Source organism: Brassica rapa, chromosome A06 (genome assembly GCF_000309985.2).
Source record: "Brassica rapa cultivar Chiifu-401-42 chromosome A06, CAAS_Brap_v3.01, whole genome shotgun sequence".
In the NCBI taxonomy this organism is placed as follows: Eukaryota; Viridiplantae; Streptophyta; class Magnoliopsida; order Brassicales; family Brassicaceae; genus Brassica; species Brassica rapa.
In genome coordinates this window covers 23,599,024-23,622,861 of record NC_024800.2, presented here as the reverse complement: position 1 = coordinate 23,622,861, position 23,838 = coordinate 23,599,024, and the positions used below count along the sequence as shown (strand labels likewise).

General features: G+C 32.0%; 3 protein-coding genes and 1 long non-coding RNA gene across 4 annotated transcripts; 1 reads left to right on the top strand and 3 right to left on the bottom strand.

Annotated features, from left to right (window-relative positions):
• Positions 1–3,070: 3,070 nt before the first annotated feature.
• LOC103874627 (glycine-rich cell wall structural protein 2) lies at positions 3,071–5,528 on the bottom strand. The gene is made up of 4 exons (XM_009153056.2): positions 4,810–5,528; positions 4,339–4,730; positions 3,492–3,717; positions 3,071–3,403 (listed from the first exon to the last, which is right to left on the bottom strand). The coding sequence occupies exons 1-4, from the start codon at positions 4,886–4,888 to the stop codon at positions 3,285–3,287; spliced, it is 816 nt and encodes a 271-aa protein (XP_009151304.1). The 5' UTR covers positions 4,889–5,528; the 3' UTR covers positions 3,071–3,284.
• Positions 5,529–5,765: 237 nt separating this feature from the next.
• On the bottom strand, positions 5,766–10,294 carry LOC103874626 (beta-D-xylosidase 1). Its single transcript, XM_009153055.3, has 7 exons — positions 9,745–10,294; positions 8,870–9,151; positions 7,899–8,068; positions 7,717–7,814; positions 7,289–7,633; positions 6,790–7,203; positions 5,766–6,655 (listed from the first exon to the last, which is right to left on the bottom strand). The coding sequence occupies exons 1-7, from the start codon at positions 10,162–10,164 to the stop codon at positions 6,066–6,068; spliced, it is 2,319 nt and encodes a 772-aa protein (XP_009151303.1). The 5' UTR covers positions 10,165–10,294; the 3' UTR covers positions 5,766–6,065.
• Positions 10,295–15,267: 4,973 nt separating this feature from the next.
• LOC117126204 lies at positions 15,268–18,634 on the bottom strand. The gene is made up of 3 exons (XR_004448709.1): positions 17,688–18,634; positions 15,830–17,360; positions 15,268–15,596 (listed from the first exon to the last, which is right to left on the bottom strand). It is a non-coding gene; the product is annotated as an uncharacterized LOC117126204 (long non-coding RNA).
• Positions 18,635–22,231: 3,597 nt separating this feature from the next.
• Positions 22,232–23,803, top strand: LOC103874624 (zinc finger CCHC domain-containing protein 10). Its single transcript, XM_009153054.3, has 2 exons — positions 22,232–22,427; positions 22,714–23,803. Exon 2 carries the CDS (start codon positions 22,755–22,757, stop codon positions 23,595–23,597), a length of 843 nt encoding a protein of 280 aa, XP_009151302.1. The 5' UTR covers positions 22,232–22,427; positions 22,714–22,754; the 3' UTR covers positions 23,598–23,803.
• Positions 23,804–23,838: the final 35 nt, after the last annotated feature.

Below are 23,838 nucleotides of genomic sequence, written 5' to 3'. Positions count from 1 at the left end.
TGCATCAAAGGAATCTTCTTTACAGCTAGGCAATGACTTTAAATGAATTGAAATATTTGACATGAAATTTTATAATTGTACATTCAAGTGTTAATTTATAATATATACAATTAGATTTACACTTTCAATATTTTACTCAGATATCAATATCATATTCATAATAATATAAACTGTAACGAAATGCAGTCAATCCATTCATTCAAATGATAATCACGAGAATCACAAAACTATTTTTGAGATCCTAAAATATAGCAACCCACAATTAAACAAACAATATGAATTCATAATTATCATAATACATAATACAAGAACACTACCCACACCTTATTCACACAATATTGTATGTTATATACCGCAACCTATTAATATACATATAAACATCAAAATCAAAGATAATAAGTTTTAGCATGCACAATCTCTACACATCCTAACATTCTTCAAAACCATAGAGATTATTATACACTTCTCTTGCAAAACTCACATAAAATATACGCAAAGATATTATATAATTACATATTTACATACACCACACGTAAACCATAACCCGCGCGTAGCGCGGGCCGACCCTAGTATATCATATACACTTGTACAGTTGTACTGCATAGCTCCAGAAAGCAAAATTGTTTTGTCTTAGAAATAATTTATCTTTTCATGACGAACAAAATATATGATTTCTTTCTTGTATTTTAAAAATCTTAAAAGGAAAATTTCAATTAGAAAGACAAAACAAGACAACTAAAATGTTTATGATTTGTGGAACTCTAATTTGTATGTTCTCTTTTGTGTTATAGTATTAGTACTAGATTTTGATCCGCGCTTAAAAGCGCGGGATTTTTTTAATTGATAAACTTATTGTTTGTTAGTTCACTAATAAGTTTAAAGCTACGCGTTCGCTTTTGATTCAGTTCATTTTAGATTTTTAGTTCGGTTTCGATTCGATTTTTGATTTTTGATTTTTTATTCAAGAAATATAGGAACTGTTTAGTTATTTATAAATTTGACTTTGCTTACAGTTTAGTTGTTTTGGTTTTTAGTTTGTTTTAGATACCAATTTTTTAAACATGTTAAAATCTTGAGTTTAATTCGGTTCTGGTTTGGTTCTCGCTTTATGGATAATCATAAATAATTCAGGTAAAAGTTATATTTTTTATTTTTGGATAAAATATCGGATAATTCAGATAATTAAATTTAAATATTTCTTATAAGAATATTTGAGTGATTCAGTTTTTTCAGTATTAATAATTCACATTTTTATTCACATTTTTGAGTGATTCACATTTTTCAGTATTAAGAATACTTATACTATTGAACAGATGAAAACATTTATGATCGTTATAGCGGTTTTTCACCTTGCGTGGATATGAAGTATTAACGAACCTATATTGTTACCATTTTATTAAGGAGAATTAGTTGAACCATTTTGTAAATATATTAAGGTAGACAAAATTTCACTGACCATATATTTTATACACCAGTATATGTATTTATTATTTTCAGAATTTAGAGTTTAGGATTATCCTTCCACATATATACACATTTAGGGACACTGCTCTAAGGTTGACAAATATATAATTGTAAATCATTTTAATATAAACTCCATGGACTATATACAAATATAAAAATCAATATTGTTAAACTTGTGTATTCAGTAGGTCTGATATGTGTCTGATATGTGTATTTTTAGTTTTACCAGTCAAAACTATGTGAAGTCGTGAACCATATAAATTGTTAAAACCGTAAGTAAATATTTTCTGATTGCATAGTCTATATGTCATGTGTTTAAATAATGATAGTTCACTCGTGAATCTCACAATGTTTTGTTTACATGAAAGAAATGAGTATTATTATTAATTAATATATAGCTAATTATCTTTCAGGCTATATTGTAGATATGATCGGCAAATATATATAAGTATCACAGTTGGCTTTGATTCATGTCACAAAAATTTAAAATATTTTATTTAAGATAAATCTTAGAAAATTTAGGAAATCTAGTTATAATACCTATTAAATTGATTAAATCATTGTTAAAGAAATATATGGTAATATATTGTTAGTATAAATTTAAGATAAGACTAAAATATCAATAGTCTAGTGAAATAGTCTAACAACCTTTTATAAGTAGATTTTTCAAAACTGATTCCCTTTAAATAGTATAGATATTCATCAGAAATGTTCAGAAAAAAAACTCATAAAAGAAATCATATTTTTAGAGATGTAAAACGCACAATTAGAAATAAATCATATTATGCAATGGCCAAGGCAATCGACTTATTCACCAAAAAACATTAATTGCACTAATTGTAATTTGTTTACATTTTGCGATCAACTTGATCACGTTTTGATTGAATTAATTGTATATCCTGCGAAACTAGGATCATGCGGATTTGTATTAGTTGAGATTTAAGGACACACAAAATTATCAATTTTGGATTCATTTTGTGTCCATCATTAAAAAGACAAATTATAATAAGGTAAATAAGCACCCAAAGATTCACTATGATATGAACAAATACGATTATGCGTATATAGATTAAGAAGAGAATGAAAAACATACTTGGATATTTTACCACAATTAGCTTAAAGCAAATTAAAGTTACCGTTCACACGATTTACCAAAAAGGGAGAAAACGTTGGTACAATATTACAATCGGTATTTGTGTGAAACGCATCATGATCATATGAAAATTTAAAGGCGGACAGAAGTTGGATCTTTAACCCATACCCAATCAAATTGTACTTTAGATTCAAGTGACTGTCTAGCTGCTCCAAATTAATAAAAGCGAATATGCGTTCGATATTATAATACTGAGAAACGGTATATTCTCTTACACACACACACACACACACACAAGAAGATCTAGACCTATTTTTTCACTATTTTGTTAGTAGAGCTAAATTATATTCATATACTATAATGGATCAGCATATGATAATTCTTTTCAAAGCTTAGCACAATTGGAGAGAATGGTAGATCCAACTGTTGGAAACTTGACGACTTTTAAATAATCCAATTCCTTAATATGTTAAATTTTGAAGTAATAAAATGACTATGAACCTACAAAACTAATCACAACACTAAACTGGCTTTTCGTGAAATATTTTTTATACAAACAACACAAATTTTGTTTTTCTTAAACAAGAAAGAAGAAACTATATATAAAAGTACTCCTCGATTAGATAGTCTCTCCGTAGATACAAAGAGATCGATTTATATATATTGTAATTGTCAAATAAGCAACATCTATAAGATAATAGCTAAAGATTAAACATTAAGACAGCTCTTAAAGAAGCAAGGCAATGATGAACAACACAGTCCCAAGCAACGGTCCAGACCTTGCCTTCATTCTCTCATTTCCATTTTCTTCTTCATCTTCGATGTGCTCTAGAACGTTGAAAATGCCTGCATGCAAATTTGAACTCAACATTTAAAACAAGAAACAAAAGAACCAGTCTAGACCAGATCAAGAAATGGTCTCTGGAATCAAAACCTCGTTCAGGTCCGTAGCTGCAGCCGGACTTGAGTGTTTCACGGATGTTGTAAACGGTGGCTCTGTTGAAGAATCTGAAGTGGTGAACAATATCATCAATGCAATTCAAAGCCAAATGTGTTTCGGAGAAGCATGGTCCCTCGCAGAACTCCTCCGCCCTCGCCACCGGAATGTTCAGGTCTCCGTTTAAAGTTAGCCTCCATGCATCCTCGCATTCTCTGTAGATCTGCATTTCATTTGGGGAGTTTTGAGTGAAAAAATTATAATCAATTGAAATATTCAAGAGTGAGATGTAAATATTGTAACATTAGAGTTGTTAGCTAATTTTTCAGTCAATCAAAACTGATTTAAAAGCGGTGTTCTAAAACTCGGTTTAAGCGGCTTAATTCCCTATTAAACATCTGATTAACGCCTAACAATTTTTGAACATTCTTTAGGAATATTCTCAATCTAGATAAACTGAACTGATCATATACAAACCAGCTTAGAATAACTTAAGAGGGTGATTGGTAGTTGCTGTAGGTGCTGTCCACAGCCTTATTTATTTATACAGCACCAAATTCAGAGCAATCAAGCTTTAAATTTTGTTTTGAAACCACAGCTCTTAAAATAACCTACAGCTGTACAAGTGCTCTGCAGAGCCAAATATCCAAAGCAATTTTTTAGTGCTTTCCATAAAATTCTACAGCAATAAAATTTAAAGCCAAAGCAAAAAATTTACAGATTTTTTTTTACAGCAAATTTTTTAAAGCTACAGCCATAACCAATCAGTAGTTAGAACTCGAAATGTGCTTTTAAATTTAGATTTAAGGTAGCAGATTCTTGTGTCGCAAGTAAAACATATTACGTGTTTCTCATTTAAGCACTCCAAAGCTTTCGCAACTATCTCCGGTGGATCGTTCCCACCTAAACCGCCGCCACCTAGTCCTCCTCCAAAACCTGTCCCTCCGCCGCCGCCTAGTCCTCCTCCTCCAAAACCTGTCCCTCCACCGCTACTGCCACCCAATCCTCCTCCACCTAAACCCGTCCCTCCACCGCTAAATCCAGTACCACCACCTCCCACACCGGTGCCACCACCGCCTATCCCTCCACCTCCCACACCTGTTCCACCACCGCCAAATCCTGGCCCGCCACCGCCTATCCCTCCGCCTCCCACACCTGTGCCACCACCGCCAAACCCTGGCCCGCCACCTCCACCTACACCTCCTTCTGAATCGTCTTCGTCACCGTAAGCGATACCTATAAAATTTAGATAAAGAGTAATGAAAGCCTACTTTTGGCAGAAGTAACATGTGGGTGTGTAAAATGAACAACAAACCTGGAAATGTAGTTAAAAGGAAGAAAACAACAACAAGGGTAACCGATATCCGGAGGTCTATCATGTGTGACAACGCCATTTTTAGAGATCACAAGAAGATACTAGTATAAATCATTTTATATAGTTACATACATCTATTTAGGCGTCTATCGACAATTTCAAGACTTGTGGTGCAAGTAAGTAGAGTTTAGTCTAGTATAGAGAGGGTCAAAAATACAGAGGAGAATTTTGTAGCAGTTGAGTACAAGTCACCAACCTCCTCTTTTTGCGTTTTTACTTCGCCTATTTTAAACCATTTATTGGCTGACATGAAAATAAACCATATTTGGAAGAAGAAGAAGAAGAAAAATCAAACCTAAAAAGTAATCTCAAGACGAGACACGAAATAAGTTGTTTGCTATAGCCAAAGGAAGGATCTCGAAACCTATTATTCAAACCAAACCTAAAACTCAGATACGAATAAAAACACTTTTTAAAATTCCATCCACCACACCAACAGTTTTTTTTTTGTTTAAAAAGAGAAGGCATTTGAGAATGCCTCTAATGTTAAATCAAATAATTATTGGAAGAAACAGAGGAGGGTAGTGATGACCAATATTCGAACTCAAGGCTTTGTTGTTTCGAACGTTAAGTTACCTACCACAAATCTATGGTCACATTGGTCAATTCTTCCTAGAGGCGAAGCTACATGAAGGGTGGGAGAGCAGCTGCCCACCATGAATTTTATAAATTGGTGTATTTTTGACTGATTTCTTACAATGCACTTGTTGATAGTTCAAATTTATATAAGTATTAAACCATGTTTTATAATTTTATCCCGAACAAAAGTTATTTCTAGATCCGCCAATGCTACCACCTCACACCAACATGATCACAGCATGTAATCTGCAAAAATACTGCTAATTTTTCACGCATACAACACCATAGAGAGAGAAGAAAAACAAAGAAATACTGTATATATCAAATTATCATTATCTTCATTTTTTTTCTTAGTTTCAACATTTTACAAGGGCCCCTCTTTCTTATTTTGGGAGCCACAAGTTACAGTAACATTGACAATTGATGACGAAAAAATAGAAGAAATAAAACATACAAATCCAAGAAGCAACCCTTTGGTGCTTCTTTTCGGATTGGACCATTTCTTGAGTAATTTCTCAAGAAAATAACCTATCTCTCTATATATAATGTAACATATAAATAAAAGGAAACACTCCACTTCGTTTCCTTATTTGTTGCTTCTTTTTTGTATGGCTCTTTTAAAGTTGCGGTTGGACCAAAATAGTATGTTTAAGATCACCGATATGCAATTTATGTTCACCCATTGGGATTCTCCTCCTTCCATACTCATCTACTACACCAAGATGCTTGCAAGCATCAACATCGACTTGAACGGTCCGTTTTGCTCCTGCCGTGACATGAACCTTCTCAAACGCTATCAATTGTTTGTTCACACCCAATCCTTTTATCCCGTTTTTCGGCGGCTCGGCAAAGACGAACACCGTGTGGGTTCCGTCAAATTCACCTGTGTTTGATACTTCAACATGGAGAGGCACTTTTGGAAACGTTCCACAGTTGGCATGAGACACTTTGATAGAGTTAGATGAGGAGTTGAAAATGGCAGAGTTGAGTTTTTTGGATGAAACTGATAGTTGGGCTAATGGGTTTTGGGCCAAACTATGAGTGAAGGTGGTGTAACTTAAACCGAACCCAAATGGAAACACCACTGGACCTTTGTAGAATCTGTAGGTTCTTCCTGGGTAATTTCCATATGCTCTCATAGCCATTATCGTCATTGGCACTTTTGCTACGTAATCTTGTGGATACCATGTCATAGGTAGCTTCCCTCCTATCAAAAGATGCATACATTATTTAATTTTAGCTGCTAAATTATGATATTTTAGTTCGGATATGTGATAAAACTAATTTTACTTTGATTTATAAGTATAAATCATAATTGTATGTAATTTGATAAGGACGTACCAGGGTTAACAGCACCGAAGATTATATTGGCGATGGCAGCTCCACCAGCTTGACCCGGATACCCGGCCCAGATGATGGCAGCAACACGTGGATTGTTCTTAGCAAAGGAAACATCGATGGGGCCACCACTCATAAGGACCAGAATGACTGGACCTTTAGAAGCTTGAGCCACTCGTGTAACGAGCTCTTGTTGGTAACCTGGTAACAACAACCCGGTTCGATCTCGTGTCTCGGCCTCTATCGACTGGTCCAATCCCATCACAAGAACCGTCGCATCTGCTTCACGTGCAGCCGCCTCTGCCGCACCAAATCCTTGGTTCCCTCGGCAAGCCACGCCGGCACAACCAGCTTGGTGAAGTGTTCTCGCATATCTTGAGATTCCTTGTAACGGTGTCGTATAGGTACAAGCTTTCCCTGTCAAAATAAAAATGTACTCAAAATTTTGTTATTGATAAATAATATGTGTGTCGAATTATTTTTGTTAGACTATCTTATCTACCTGCATAGTTTCCGATCATGGTCTCAGTGACGTCGGAGTTGGGTCCGATCACGGCAACGGTGCGGTGACGCCTAGGGGAGAGTGGAAGAGAACGACCAGAGTTTTTGAGAAGCACAATTCCTTGATGGGCCGCTTCAAGGGCTAGATGTCTATGGGCTAGAGTACAGACATCTCGAGGCCCAAGATTAGCATACGGCCCAAGATTGCCATCAAACATACCAAGTCTCATCTGGACCGTTATGGTATTAGCAAGTGCTAAATTTACGTCGTACTCCGTCAATAATCCCTTCTTCACGGCTCCTTCCGTGAAGATCGCCAGAAACGGCCCGCAGTCCAAATCCAAACCTGCAAAACGACATGATATCTTTTGTCATCAAAGTGATCAACGGTTCTTGTGAATTTAAACATTAGCGTGGAAAACAACTCACCGGCTTTAATGGACGCGGCAGCTGCTTCCTCCGGAGTTTTGGTATAGTGTTGTTGGTTAAAGAAAACATCAACGGAGTCACAATCTGACACGATGTACCTGCATGCATTATTATTGAGCTGATGAATGAAAAGAGGTATCAAATAAATCTGAGCCGTTGATTATGACAACTTTTAATCTTACCCGTTGAGGCGCCATTGACCACGAATGGTGTTCTTTAAGAGATTTTCATCAGCACAAGTTGGCTTTCCATTGACTTGGTTGTATGAGCACATAACACTCGCGACCTTTCCCTCGTAAACACAAGATTTGAATGGCACATTGTACGTGTCCTCTAAATCTTGTTTGCTGACCTAAATGAATCAAAAACGTATAAAATAATTAAATTATTAGCTATCTAGCTAAATTAGCAAAGCATGTTATTATGTTTTGAATTATTATTATTAAGCTAGAGAAACGAATCTTTTCTTTTGTTATGATATATAAATATAATTTAAAGTATATATTTGGAAGAACAAGAAAAAAGGCAAGGAGGCTGGTCCTAGTTGGTCCACATGACCAATAAGGATAAGATTCTCCACCACTATAAACACAAGACTACGCATATGCCACATCACTCGAAGTCACACTGCCTATTGGCTTAGCTGGTATATAATGTTAGGGAAGTGCTTTGTTTGTGTCCGACAGTGACACGCATGTTTACCCATTTGATGATAAAATTCAGTTCAGGCGGATGAAAAAGTCTTTTGGAAGATTACGAAGTGACGCATATTCCACGGAACTATAAATAACTAACGACTAACGATTGCAATATATCTAGATATAAGCTATTTTCTGAGGTCTAACGAAACTGATCACGAAACAAGATAAAAGATGATAAGCCTTGCAAGAAAGCGTATCCAGTCACATTCAATTCGTTACGTGGAGCCATAGGCAATTGAAAACGATATAAAGTAGCCACTTTGTTTTTAGAAAGTAAACTTATATGTTTCAGCAGAAAATTCAATATTTTTTTTGCTCATTCATTATTTGGTTTATATTTTTTTAAAGAAAATACTGAAGTTTTAGTAAGTAACAAACCATTAAGTTGTAAGAAAAGTAGAGATTCAATCATTAGATGTGTCGTTAGAAAAGATTAGATGTGTAAAGTTTACCTTGGCGTTGAAATGGAAACGGTCGACGCCATTCCAATTATCAAGGTCATAAGCTGTGTAATGTTTGCAACATGCGGCGACTTTGAGGCGGTTACCGGCGCCGTTACCCTGAAGTCCCCTGACGTAGCTGGCTGCGTATTTTCCGGCCACGACAGGATCCTCTCCGGGAGTTTCCTGGCCTCGACCCCACCGTGGATCCCTCAGTATATTCACATTTGGGCTCCAATACGTCAAACCGGCCACGCCTCCATTGTACATAGCTCTTGCCTCATCAGACACCACCTTTTAATTGATTTAAATCATGCCAAGTTTAGTTAATATATTTCTCCACAACACACCTTTAATTTATATTGAAAGAAATTATATTTCTCCGTATATAGACACCATAAGTTAACAAAAGTATATTTTTCCTTCGCTGGTTATAGCTAGCTTGCACATAATTATTAATATCGCAGATAGTTAACATATATATATATACTACGTAACATATTTCGTTTAAAGAATACTACGTAATATATATAATCTTTAACGAAATAAAATTTCCCGTTTAGTACTTGAAATATATTTGTTGGTTTAGAATTTTGTATTCTAAATTTCTAACCTACCTGTCTGACTTATTCGATAGACTCATGACAGTCAAATAAAAATAACATGTGAAAGTATAAATTTCAAAGAAATAAACCTAATAAAACATAGAGCATCCCGCGCTAATCAAACTCTCGTGTACTGACCGCTATGATGTTGATGTCGTTTATTCACGTAAGGAAATCACAAAATTTAGAATTCTTATTTTCCAAAAATGCGTATTCTTTAATCAGCAAAATATTCCTTCATTATTTTCTTTTTTGTACGAAAAATTATTCCTTTATTCTCACCCGTCCGATCTCTTCCCATAGAGACTGGTTGAAAGAAGCTGCGGTGGTGATGACCTGAGGGAAGCTGGTGGCACCAGGGAAAGCACCACCGAACTTAGCTCCGGGACCAACGTCGGAAACGCCATGAAGAGCCTCGGACCACCACTCATAGCCTCCAATGCCAAGGCGTGGCACAGCGGCGGCATTGTTGACGAGGAGGCGGATCTTCTCCTGCAACGTGAGACGTCCGATTAAGTCTTGAACCCTAACGTGGATCGGTACATTGACCCGACAGAACCGGAGCGTCCGGGTTAACCCGTTTGCTGGGTTGCATGCAAACAATGGCCGAAGTGATTCTGATGAGTGAACCAAACATAAGAGGAATACAAGTATAACTACGACTTTGTTCCCGAATAATAATGATTTCTTATTACAAGACATCTTATATATCTATTTTTTTATGTGTTTATATGTATAATATGTGATGTTTGTGTTTCTTTTGTTGACATGGGGAAAGAAGTGAGTGAGTATATATAGGGAAGTTCTTTAGCGAATCTGGTGACAAAGGATAGGAGACTCTTGTTATGAATAAATTAGAAGATAAAGATAAAACAATCAAGTTGAACATGTTACGTAGAGGAGATATATATCTCAGACTTTTTTGGGTAAAATTATTTACAAAAAAAAATAATTAGTGCCTTTTTCCTGCTCTATTTTTTTCTTAAATGCAAGTTTGTTTTCCTTTCTTCAACATAATTTCTACGTTTTCTCGGTGACGACATAATAAGTCTATAACAATACCAATGTTGGTAGAATTGTTACTCAGCGTCTCATTTTTCATCGAAACTTGTGATAAAAGTAACGATTTTTAATGGATCCATTATTTAAAATTTTGGTAGTCAGAAGGCCATGTCCGATCCAAATAAAAATCCATGTCTAAAGTTATATGAATGAACTTTTGACTATTTCACATGAATGTTTTTATTTTACCTTTAGTTTTTTTTCCTTATCAATTTTAATATTCTATAGCAACAAATATAAGTACTTATTTTCAGACAAAAACAACTATAAGTACTCAGTTAAAAAAGCTATAAATAGAGTCATGTCCATGCTTGGACCCGTCTGCCACCGCTGTCAGCCTATTTGCTACTGCGACAGCCACAAAGCCGCATAATCTTCAACGCAATAGAAGTAAGTCTCAACTTATAATTCACATTTTTTGGGGTCAAATTTGCGACATTGATATTTTCCAAGTTTCTTAATTTATATTTTTTTTTTCAAAAAGTTTCAGAGTGAAACCTAATATCTGTGAACCAAAGACAAAAACATATTAAAAAAATTCTATAATTTTAAATATAAAATTTTTGGTTCTTCAAAAAAGAACTTCAAATTTACAATTTTAAAGAGTGAAACTTCAGATCTTTATAATTAATCACACATCATATGATTCTTAAGTATTTTATCATTTATCGTTTTAATCTTAAAAACTTTTTGTATATCATAATTATTTCAAATTATTTTTTATAAACTCAAATTTTACACATAAATTAAAGAAATATTAATTTGAGAATATTTTAAAACTAGAATTAGACAACAAACTATTACAAAAGAAATTTAATAAAAAAAAATTTTTAAAAATATGCATGAAGATACAATTATTACACAAATTTAAATATTACAATAACATTAATAGTCTAGTAAATTTGATCTGAAACCTCTTAAATATTGTCCTATTTGTTTTGTGTAACCGAAGCTGGAACACTACATAAATAATTTTATGGAATAATGTGATATTTTGCTTGTATTTTAATATTTAATTATGTATTTCTATTTATAATTTTTTATTTTAGTGTAAGATTTTATTAATTAATATTACTATAATATTCATATATATGTGCTAGTTATTTATAAAAGGTTTATGGATTTATATTAATTATGAAAAATATAAAAATCATATTGTAAATTACAAATAATTTTGAAGTTGGATTTAAAGTTTTTATTTTGGAAAAAAAATACCTTAAAATTTAAAATATAGAGTTTTGCATACTCTAAAATAAAGAGTATTTTTGGAGAAGCTCTCAACCATATGATCTTATCTGGTTATAAGTAACCTAACATATTTACTTTTATGACACAAAGGTTTATCGGTAGAAGTAGCAGTTCCAGTATAATAACCAAAATACTAATAATTTGATTTTCATCATTAGAAGGGAATTATAAGCAGTTCTCAAAAAGAGATCTATAATTTTCATCGTTTTCCAGCAATGTAAAATATACGATCCAGTATCGATCTGGATCGCCAAAAAAGTTAAGTTTTTATGACGTTTAGTGCAAATATATATATAGTATAAGGGGATTATTTTGCATATGTTTTTGTTTTTGTTAGTCATGTCGAGCCTAAACATATTGACACAGTGGCATCAAATTTGTTATGAAATACTTAATACTTTTCTCTTTTTATTTAACAAAGAAATCTAAGGATAAATAACATATGTTTTAATTAATTTTTGCAATTATATAACGTACAGACTGCAACTTTACTTGCCATTTTCTTTAACAACTATATATATAATTGATCAGATTAAAATACAAAATGCTAGTTTTTTTGTATAAAACTACTAAATTTTAAAATTAGGAACTTCTAAACACATTAATTAATAACATAAACAATAATAGTATTCTAAAGACAATTCTACTATATATAAAACCATTAATTCAAAAATACACACACACGCGTATATAATGTATATCAATATTGTACAATTTTGGATTCATTATTATCGCTTTTAAAATGAATTAGTTAATTACGATCTAATCTATGATAAAAAAAATTATAAGCGGATGGAATAATTTTTTATTAAAAGCGTCTGGTTGCCCGTAAATAATACATGATTTTCTGCATGGTATGGGAACAAAACTCACTCGAACAAAGTTACAAGAAAATGACATTGGAAGCAAAAAAATAGTTATATCAGAACAATGTATATCGGAACTTTTACCAAAATATATATATAGGAACGTATCAACGTTTATATACGCGTGTGTGTGCATGAGCATGCATGAAAATGATGTGTTCATTAAAAAAAAAACATGAAAATGGTGAATTTTAAATTGAAACGTAAGACCTAAAAAAGCTGAGAGACAGAGAGAGAAGGTTGTCACGGAAGACTCTCCACCAAAATAATAATCATGCATCATCTAGTGATTCTAGTCATGTTTGCCCACACTTCTCTTTCCGGATTGTTATTGATTATTGGTCTATTTATTTCAACTTCCTTGAACATGTTTAGACATTCGTCAATAATTAAAAAAAATTGACCCATCAACTTAAACAAACGTAGTTTTGTTTTCTTGGATTATATTAACATGTGGTCTAATACAGCCAAATATGCAATGCTGTTTTTGTTTTTGCAATGCTGTTGTAATGAACACAATATATACAGACTACTATATAACTTCTAATTGTTTATTATTAAAATCTCAATTATTTGGCTTTAATTAATTAAGAATTTATTCGTTGAAGAAGAGGTATCTTCTCTGATTGACAAGAATATGAGCGTTAGCGATAATTGGTAGTTCATTTTCTAGTTAACTCATATGAGTGTCAGAGAATCATGATTTATATAACTTTTATTATTTATGTATTTATTTTATATAAATTTTATAATTAGCACTGATCTAGTTTGTTAGCATCTAATAAAATTTTAAAATGACTAGAATGTCGAGTAATCCATTTACTAAAATATTTTTAAAATCTAAAACATAATACCATTTGAACTGATCAAATAGAACTCAAAGAGCTCTCAATAAAAATCAAATTTAGAAGTTTATTACACCCAAAAAAAATTAGAAGTTTATACTGTATGCATAATTTTTACCATTAGACGCAACAACTTAGTTTTATACATTTCTATTCTTAACCTATTGTGAAAACTTTGACACTTTCAGTTTTGGTATTTATATAATGTCGTTTCATTATATTATAATATGTCTATAATAGATATATGATGTTTTGTCTTGTAAGCGACTAACTTACCCAGACGCGTTTAAACTAGTGAGGTGTTTTTTGTAAGTGTTATATATTATTTTGATGCTTTTAGGTAAGTTAAAATTGGATAGACTCCTCAGGAAATTCACTAGAGTTTTTTTGGATGCAAACAACAAAAGACTATTTAATTAGCGCAACTAGAGTTATACATTCTGACTAGGTAATAACCCGCGCCTTGCGCGGGATGTGATTATTAGTTTTGTTATTTTTAATAAAAACACATTAAATCTGTTTAATCTAGATATTGGTTCGGTTTTAAATTATTTTTTGGTTTTTTTCTGTTAGAATGTTTGATTTGTTAGTTTTTCGGTAAAAACCAAAAATTATTATTATTTGTTAATTTTTATGTTATAAATTTTAGATAATTGTCATGTCGAACCAATGGTTTCATATTATAGTTTGTAAACGGATAATAGTTCAAGAAAAAGAAAAGAAAATTATTAAGACTAATCATTTCACTACAATTTGGTCGGTAGTGAAAGAAACATTAAGAAAAAATATTTCAACTTCAAAAAAATATAGATATTTCAGTAGTGGTAAATACTTATAAAGTGCTCACATCAAGGTGCACATGTATGTGTATATAAAAGTATATAAAAATAAATGACAAATATATAAAGATATTGTTAATTAATATTAATAACATTTTTGTTCTAAATAATACATAACAGATAAAATTAAAACTAATTAAAAATTAAAAAGGCCTTGACATTAGTAAATTTTTTTCATATAAAAAAATCAACTGTATCCGTAAATAGAGGTGAACACAGATCGAATATCCGAGTATTTGGAGGCATTCATGTCGATTCAATCTTTAGTCACTTGGATAGTCGGTGACTATGATATCCGAAATGATTTAGAATTTTAAAGAATATCCGATTTGATCCGTAAATAAAATTTAAAAAATAATTGAAAAATTAATAATAATGTTTTATTACAAAATAAAATATTATTTACTTTTTAAATTTTAATACCTAATATAATAAATTGAATTCATAAAAATATTGTAAAACTTATATATAATATATATAACATATATATATATATATAATTATGTACCTATATGTATATATATGCAAATGAAATAATAGATCAAATTTGACAATTGCTCCTAAAAATATTGGTATTTGTGATTTGCTTTTTTTAATTGTATTTTAGTAATTTATTTGCTTCGTAGAGTTACGGTTAACGAATTGAATCAAAACTTATAAATATTTTGCCCAATTTTATCGGTAAATAATAAAAATAAAATATATATAGTTTAGCTTTTGATTCGTTATTTGTTTTGATTCGAACCGAAAAATCTAAAGTTTTATTGGAACCTTGCATATGAGTTTTATATTAAAAAATACAAAGTATATAGTGTGAGCACATTTATGAATATAGTGTGAACACGTTAGCATATTTATTATCAAATCATTGTGATGCTGCCACGTGTCTATTATAGTGTGAATGCATTTATTACAATGATTCTCCTTTAATATATAAAGGATATAGTGTTCTATCTACAGTTAATTAGTTTGTGAAAATTCTTTGCCCAAGAAATCTGATCGATCCTCTGAGCAGCATGCCGTTAAAATAAACATAAAATTCATCCCATAAAAAACAATATTGTTGTAAAAAGTATTTATTATTTTCTAGTATATATGATATTATGATATTTATGCGTACGTACATTTTTATCCAAAAACAAGCAATATGGTTCTAATAATAATTTTGTGTCAATGTGTATAAGTTGGTTATTGGGTGATGTGAGGGGCCGTATTTATATTCTCTATTATATTTTGGAGAAAACTGATACTGATAAAATAAAATAAAACTCATACTTTTTTTTTTTTGCTAACCGAGTATCCTGGCCTTACCGAAGTGGTCCAGACTAGAGACCGAAGTGAGCATGGACGCTGCCAAGACGTCACCATGTGGCTCACCGTATAATGGTCTTCGGTCTCGGATGCTGCAGCCCATATGTAAATTCCGCAGTGGCCAAGGCTCGAACCCAGGGGCGGGCACTCCAGCTGGAGCTCCTATACCACTACACCGAAGCAACTTGGTTAAAACTCATACTATTCGTTGTGTATGTTTCCGTTAACTTCCTTCCTAATTGATTTAGACCTTTATTTTCCACGTCGGCCCTTGCAATCCACGTCAATTCTTGTTAATCCATCCAAACAAATCATTTTATTGCAGAAAGTAGTATCAACGAATTCGTATCGATTTCATCTACATAATTCTGGTGTTGCTAAGTGTAACTCGTTCGTACTTTGTAAGTTTAGAAACAAAGCTTTGGAAATTATTACTATCAAATCAAAAGTATGTTGAGTAGATCCGAACCAAATAATAATATATATATGGCCGCATATCTATAATCAAAAAATATGTTTGAAGAGAGCATATAATCTTTTTTCATATCCGAGAATTCAATCAGTTTTTACTTAATTGATTGATGCATGCATGATATGCAAGAATTCGTGGATAATATATACAACTCATCAGTCATCATCTTTATCAATAAACAACAATCGCATTAATGATGAATGGGTAACATCTATAGACAAACTTATTCAAGTTGAAAGGAGATATATATATGAAAATCACAAAATAACAGAAAAAAAGAAAAAGGGATAGTTTTAGGATAAAAAGGTTTGTGGTTTGCTTGGAGGCATTGCCAACTAACAATATCTGTCTCTATGTATCCCTCCTATTCATATACTCGTATGCATGCACATGTACATTTACATACAAATTCACACACACACACACACACACACATATATATATATATTAATAGTGGTTATTAAACAATTAATGTGTTGATTAAATTGGCAACGTAACGTGACTTTGATGCAAGAATGCGTCTTCTTGTTTCCAACCTTCCAATGATATTAGACAGCTCTATCTCTATCTTAACTACTGATTCCTTTTTCGGTTTGTCTTGCACTCTATCCACACAACTCAACTCATCTCATCTAATCTAATCTAATCATATTTTCTATATATATTTATACCAAATTTTTAGATTTTTCTAAATGAACTTTTAGAAAAATTAATCTTTCAAGATTGTAGCTATAGTTTATAAATACTAAAATACTGAGCAGTGTGGACTTTAATCTCGAGAAGGTGGTATACTTTTCTCACTTTAGTTTCGATATTATTTAGTAAGCTGAAAATTACAATCTAATACAATTTGTAGGAAAAGAATTTGAAAACAGAAGAGATAAGGCCAAGGCTGGGCCCGAAACGAGCCTAATTTGATAACAAATCTAGATTTTGATCCAATCCATAAGACTTCAAAAAGTTTTGTCGTATGGATAAACAGTAGTTGGAGGGTCATGCCATCACAGACACAATCCAAATTATGTGATGGTTGCTTCTTTCACACGTTACGTCATAATTCTGAAATAATTGCTATCATATGGTATTTATAAGTTATCAAGAACGGTACCCAAACCAATATAAATTAAGAAAAAACTACATCAATTTGATGAAGCTTTTAAAGAAGAATTACACGATCTAGAAGGTCTGTCAATGATTTGATGTCAATTTCACAAGTTAATATTAGGGTTATTCATATGTCAATAATAGAAATAACCTCAACATGTCACGAGGTGGAAGGCCAATAAAACCACTTCAAAATTTTCAAGATATAGAATGGAACACAGTACAGTACGAGAAAAGGGTAATCGAGGTCGTCGAGGCCGCAGTAACCACAGACCATCTACTTAGTGTTTTCATCATTTTCTTGTTTTCACTAAATTTGGGTGTCATAAGTTTCTCTTTTACAAGCTAATGCTTGGTTGAATATGAGGCATTTCTCATCATACTTTCTCAAATTTTATGGTTGTTAAGCCATACCTTTTATGTCTCTTTGAATTTTAATTAGAAAGCTTTTTTACAAAAAAAAATAAATAGAAATAACTTCCTTTAGAGTATATAAGAATTACCAATGATAAATCAGTTTGGTGGTTAATTTTTTTGGATCACCTAATAAAATTCAAGTTTTGTAATAAGAGATATGATCTTCGAGAAAAAAGTTGTTTTAACATAGTTCAAATCTTACCCTAGGAGATGAATGTGTCTTCAAACCCATGATTTTTTATTCTTTCAAAAAAATATCAGACCACAAAATTTCTAAATATAAACAAATTATAAAATAAAATAACACAGTTTGATCCCAAAAAAATATAATAACACAGTAAGAAAATGACTTGAGATCCTACTATATATTAATTGAGAAGTCACTTTATTGAATTTTTCTTACGTGTCGATCATAGGTGAACTCTTACAAAATTGTTATAATTTGATTGGTCGATGATTTTTAATTTTTTATTTATTTTAATCAGATATAGAAATAAAAGGTAAATCTATAACCAATTAATATCACTTGCCAAATAATTTACATAATAAAAATTTACGGTAACTAATTGTTGAAAATGTAGAAAGAAAAATAAATTAATCATTTTTTATATTTAAAAAATACATAAGATAATTAACGACAAACCATTTATATAAATCAATATAATGATTTTATATTCTTATTTAAAAACATTATATTTTATATAAATTATCATAAAAACTATTAACATCTCCTAAAGTTCATATTATATGCTTTATAAATCATCTATAAAAACATTTATCAAATTATTTATCTTGGCTTATTGTATATTTTAAATTATTATAAGAGTTTGTAAGTCATCTATAAGAGCTTAAAATCAAAGTTATATGTCATACTATATATTAATTGATCTAAGAGATTTTTGGTTATGTGTCGATCATTTAAGAAATCTTAAAAACTGTTATAAATTGATTGTCGATAATTAATAATTTCTATTTATTTTTATTTATTTTTATTAGATTTAAAAGAGAAAATAAGTCTATAAACATTTAATATCACTTGCCAAAAATCTGCATAATGTTACAAATAATTATTTATGGTAACTAAGAAAGAGTAATAATGTTTGATCATTTTTTATATATTTATAAACTACATAAAATAGTAAACAATTTTTATTATTAAAATCGATATAATGATTTTATATTCTTATATTTGTATATGGCCTATATTCGTATATACAGTATTATAATAACTATTAATATCTAATAAAATTCATACATGCTTATAAATCATTTATAAAAATTATAATTACATTTATAAAATTATATATCTTTGCTTATCATATGATTTAAATTATGATAAGAGTTTTTAATTTATTTATACAAGCTCATAAACTAATTTATAAAATCTATTTTTAAATTTCATTTTATAATTAAATGATAAATCACTTCATTGATTTTTTTTCTTAGGTGTCGATCATATATAGAGTTTGAAAAAATATATTATAATTTGATTTTTTAATGGATTTTCAATTTTTATTTATTTTATGAGTATGGAAATTAGTTCTAGAAATAGTTCTATCAGTATCCAAATGACCTAAATATATTGCACCAAATAAATTATGGTAATTAAATATTTGATTTATATAATATATATAATGCTTCTTAAAATTATTTTTAGCAATCAAGTATTTCTAAACTATATAAAATATTCCAAGAGTTTCAGAATTATATAACTTCAAAAATTTAGTAATTTTATAAAAAAAACTGAATCATGAATATTATACATATCTAATTTTAGTACAATTATCAATACAAAATATCAAAAAAATATTTAAAATAGTCATATTTATATTTTTTAAACAATTATTCTTAGAAAAATATTTAACAAAAACACATAATGATAAAAACATATTTTAATTTGAAAAATTATAATAAATATATTGTTACAAAACATTCAAACCCGCGAAACCGCGGGCATCCACCTAGTATAAATTATTTACAAAATGAAAACTAGATGACTGTGCTTCTCATTTAAATTTAGAGAATTTATAGTTTCATAGAATTGATCGCGTTCTCTTGTACTAAACGAAGAACACTAATGGGCTTTTCATAAAACGGGCTACATTTAAAAGCCTATACCATCTTAATCAGAAAGGTCAATAACTGAAAAGGATTATACATCGTCTCTAATATCTTAACACTTGACAAATTATATAGAGAAATTGCACTTCTTTGCAGGAATGAAATCTCGACTTTCCAGATGATGTTTTTTTTTTTAGAAACTCTATATTTCATTATTATGCCTATAGAGAGAGACTATGCTAATCACTACAATCGATCTATTCTTCTTTAAACATCTATTTCATCTCTCTCAATCTCTTTGGTTTCTCTGTGGTTACGATTCTCATTATTTCATAATCTCTTTGATTTTTCCGTCAGAACTATTGTTTATTAACAATCTTTCATCTCTCCCAATCTTTTTGGTTTCTCCGACGGAACCCTTGTTCCGAAACAGTCTTGCATCTATTTCAATCTCTTTGGTTTCTCCGTCGGAATTCTTGCTCCAAAATAATCTCATACTCGCCGGATCATGTTCTTCAGTTTCACTGTATTCACTAGTTTCTTTTACGATTGTAAGTTTTTTCCTTGTGTTTCCTTTCTGAATCTATTTCAGCATTAGGGCTTACACACACTTCATATACTGTTCAAGTTCAGGTCTTGATTCTATCTAAGTTCATGTTGGCAATTATGGAGACTATAGAGTTACCATTTCAGATTTTTGCTGCTGGCCACACACATCAGCAAGAATATTAACCGGCTATGTCAGTTTGTGTAACGACTATATATTTTGGGAAAATGTTTTGTAAGATTTCCAAGTTATGTATGCAACTTTGTTTTATGTTTGACTCTTTCTATGTGATTTATTAACCGGTTATATCAGTTTGTGTTACGGCTATGTAATTTGGAAAACTTTTTTTTTAACGCTGATTTATTATTATCTTACAATTATGATATGAGAAAGATTACATAGACGATTCGACAACCGATAATACTATCTACCTTATGAAGACCTACGCGTAACTGCATCACTTGAGCCATCCTATGAAGATCCACGCCTGACCAGATTTTACTTGCACCATGTTGAAGATCTCTTGTAAGCCTTTCTTCCGTAGTCTGCATAACTGTTTAATAAATCGCTATCTCCGGGACTTGAAACCTAGATTTCCTGTAATCTGAAATAAATTGCATAGTATGAGATTCGAATCCCAGACCTGAGTGTAGAAGCTTTTAAACCTTAACCAATAGGCTACGGTGCTTCCACTTTGGAAAACCTTTATGTAAGATTACTGAGTTATTTATACAACGTATGTTATCTGTTTGACTCTTGCCATTTGATATATTAACAAGCAATATTAACTATTGTTATGATAAGTGTTTTGTAAGATGGATAAGATTACGAAGGATTTCTAAGTCATGCATGCATCCATGTTTTTGTTTGACTCTTGTTATGTGATATATTAACCGGCTATGTCAGTTTGTGTTACGGCTATTTGATGTATTACCAAAAAATATTAACTATTGTAACGGAGAAGTATTTTAAATGATGGATAATATTATATGTAGCATTAGTGAGCTATATCTATTTCGACATCAAGATCCAAGTTTTTTGATATGAAATTACTGTGCTGTTGTCGTTACTCATCATGACCGGTATGTCAGTTGTTTTTGTTACGCTTATTGGTAGCTATCTCTTTCCTAGTCGACCAAAGATCCACGCCGGGAACTGGTAAGATAGAACAATCGGTGTTCTTTCTCCGAAAACGTATCGCATCATTACTATGCTCATCAAAGACTGGTATGTCTCATTGTTTTTACGATTTTTAGGTGATATAAGTGGTCAGAAGTTATGGCTATTCTTAGATACACGAGCTACACAAATACTCTAAAGTTTTTGTGTGTATAGTTTTACTCATGATGTAATCATTATAAAACTTTTTTCGCTTCATACGTAAAGAAAGGGAGAATAGGGCTAGGTCTTTTCGCGTGGGCAAGAGATGGGCTTAACGATTGGGTCTTTGGTTTTTCCATTCATGCAAATATCTCCATCTTCCTCTATTTTCTATGCAAATCGCTCAATTATATAACCAAATACATAAATAATACTAAGGAGGTGTTATTCCATCAATTTTTAATATTTTGAGTTGGTTAATTTTAAAATTGGTATAATATACCTTGTATTTTGATTTCAGCTATTTATTCATGAAATTCGAAATCAATTTAAAATATAAAAAAAAATTAAATACCATTAGATTTTAAAAACCTGATTTAAATAATTGATTATGTAATATTAGGATTTAAAATCATCATTCAGATAAACAATAAATTGTGTTTAATATGAAAAAAAAATTGTGTTTAATTTTTTCTTAAATACATCAATGAATAACACTCTTTAAGATAAGATACAACGACTGAGGAGGGGGTTTTGTTAATGAGTACATCTATCATGGAAATTTGTTGCCTAGTTAGGTGTTTCTTTTTGTGGGTAGATTCTCTTAGATCATTTTTAATTGACGAAATTTAACATTACATGGTAAAAATGCAAATTCGAAAACGTAGGGGTTTTTTCATAAAGAAGATTGTCTTATGGGGTCGAGAAAAGAAAATTAGGAAAGAGTTTTTTTGTCAGTTTCTTTCTTCCTCCCTCTGAGCCAGTGTGAGAGAGCGCCGCCTTCCTTTGTTACTCTGTCTCTCAAATTCGCTCCACTGGTTCCTCCCAAGCAAGCAAGAAGCTGCTTTCGATCTTCCTTTTCGTGCCCCCATCGTAAGTTTTTTCCTTTTATTGTTTTCCCAAGGATTTGTATAGATCTTGAGATTTTGAACAAATAGATCGCGATAAGGCTCGTTGGCTGCTCATTCTATTCCTAGATTTAACCGTAAACTCTTAGTAGAAATACCTATTAAATCCTTCGTTGTTCAGATTTGTTACTGATTCTACTTGTTGACCAGTTACAGATTCTGTTTCCAATCTGTTCGAAGAGACCGTCAGTGTCTGAAACCGTCTTTTACATACTTTTGGTCTGAACGTATGGTGTTTTCGTTAATTGCAGATAAGAAAGAGTCTCTGGTTGGCTCAAAAGAGACAGAAGACATGTCTGAATCAAAGGATGAGAAAGCACAGGTTGCAGCAGACAGGATCAAAGCTGCAGCACTCACCGCTTCCAAAGGCTTAAGCCGCACCCAAGCCGAGCGAGCTGCTGCTGCTGCTTCCAGAAACGTCAACGCTTATGGTCAGAAGGAGGAAGGTCCTAGCAGATGGCAGGAGAAGAGGGAAGCCAAGAGGCAGATGTACTTGATGAGTACTGAGAAAGCTGTGAGGCTTGGTGAAAGGAAGGACAAGTCAGTGTCGGCATCGGTGGTGGGAGGAAGCAGCTTGGCGGCTTCGCAGTGCCAGAAGTGTTTTCAGACAGGGCATTGGACTTATGAGTGCAAGAACGAGAGGGTTTACATCTCTAGGCCTTCGAGAACTCAGCAGCTTAAGAATCCTAAGCTGAGGATGAAGCCTTCTGTTGATGATCTTGATGGTGATGATGATGAGAAGCTAGATGCAGGAAACGGGAAAGATGAAGAAGGTGAGAGGCGGGCGTCCAAGAAGAGCAAGAGAAAGCAGAGGTCTAAATCTGAGTCTGGCAGTGACAGTGAAGCCTCTGTGTTTGAAACAGATAGTAGTGACGGCTCTGAATCGTCTGGAGAGAGTGATTCGGAGGACAGCTCATCTTCGGACTCAGAGGAGGAAAGGAGGAGGAGGAGAAGGAATAAGAGGAAGAGCAAGAAGAAGCCAAAGCAGAGGAAGGAAAGGCGGAGAAGAAAATACAGCTCTTCTTCGTCTGAGGAGTCATCTGATTCGGAATCAGCTTCGGACTCTGAGTCTGATGAAGACAGAAGCAGTAGAAAGAAGAAGAGCAAGAGGCACAGCAGCAACAAGCGTCGTTGAATTGGTTTTGAGGGATGATGAAAAATGTTATATGCCTTTCTAGAGTGAATCATTTTGAGCTACATTAGAAACTCTTCCTTTTCTCAAGTTTCAACTTTGCTTTTTCTCAGCCTTTTATGGCTGTGTTGTAATACGGTGATGGATTTGAGAATCTCCTTTTAGTTTCCAGAGCTTGCTTAATTGACCCACAAGAAAAATTTCCACCTCTCAATATCATCCATCATATCATGTAAACCCCAGG

Bases quoted from the DNA above. Each gene is read 5' to 3' on its own strand.
- LOC103874627 (XM_009153056.2), bottom strand. From the start codon at position 4,888: ATGGCGTTGTCACACATGATAGACCTCCGGATATCGGTTACCCTTGTT. The intron at 3,718-4,338 runs GTAATATGTTTT...AATGAAATGCAG, and splicing joins AGTGCTTAAATGAGAAACAC to ATCTACAGAGAATGCGAGGA. The intron at 3,404-3,491 runs GTTTTGATTCCA...ATTTGCATGCAG, and splicing joins CAGCTACGGACCTGAACGAG to GCATTTTCAACGTTCTAGAG.
- LOC103874626 (XM_009153055.3), bottom strand. From the start codon at position 10,164: ATGTCTTGTAATAAGAAATCATTATTATTCGGGAACAAAGTCGTAGTT. The intron at 9,152-9,744 runs GTGAGAATAAAG...ATCAATTAAAAG, and splicing joins TATGGGAAGAGATCGGACGG to GTGGTGTCTGATGAGGCAAG. The intron at 7,815-7,898 runs GTAAGATTAAAA...TAATGCATGCAG, and splicing joins GGTCAATGGCGCCTCAACGG to GTACATCGTGTCAGATTGTG.
- LOC103874624 (XM_009153054.3), top strand. From the start codon at position 22,755: ATGTCTGAATCAAAGGATGAGAAAGCACAGGTTGCAGCAGACAGGATC.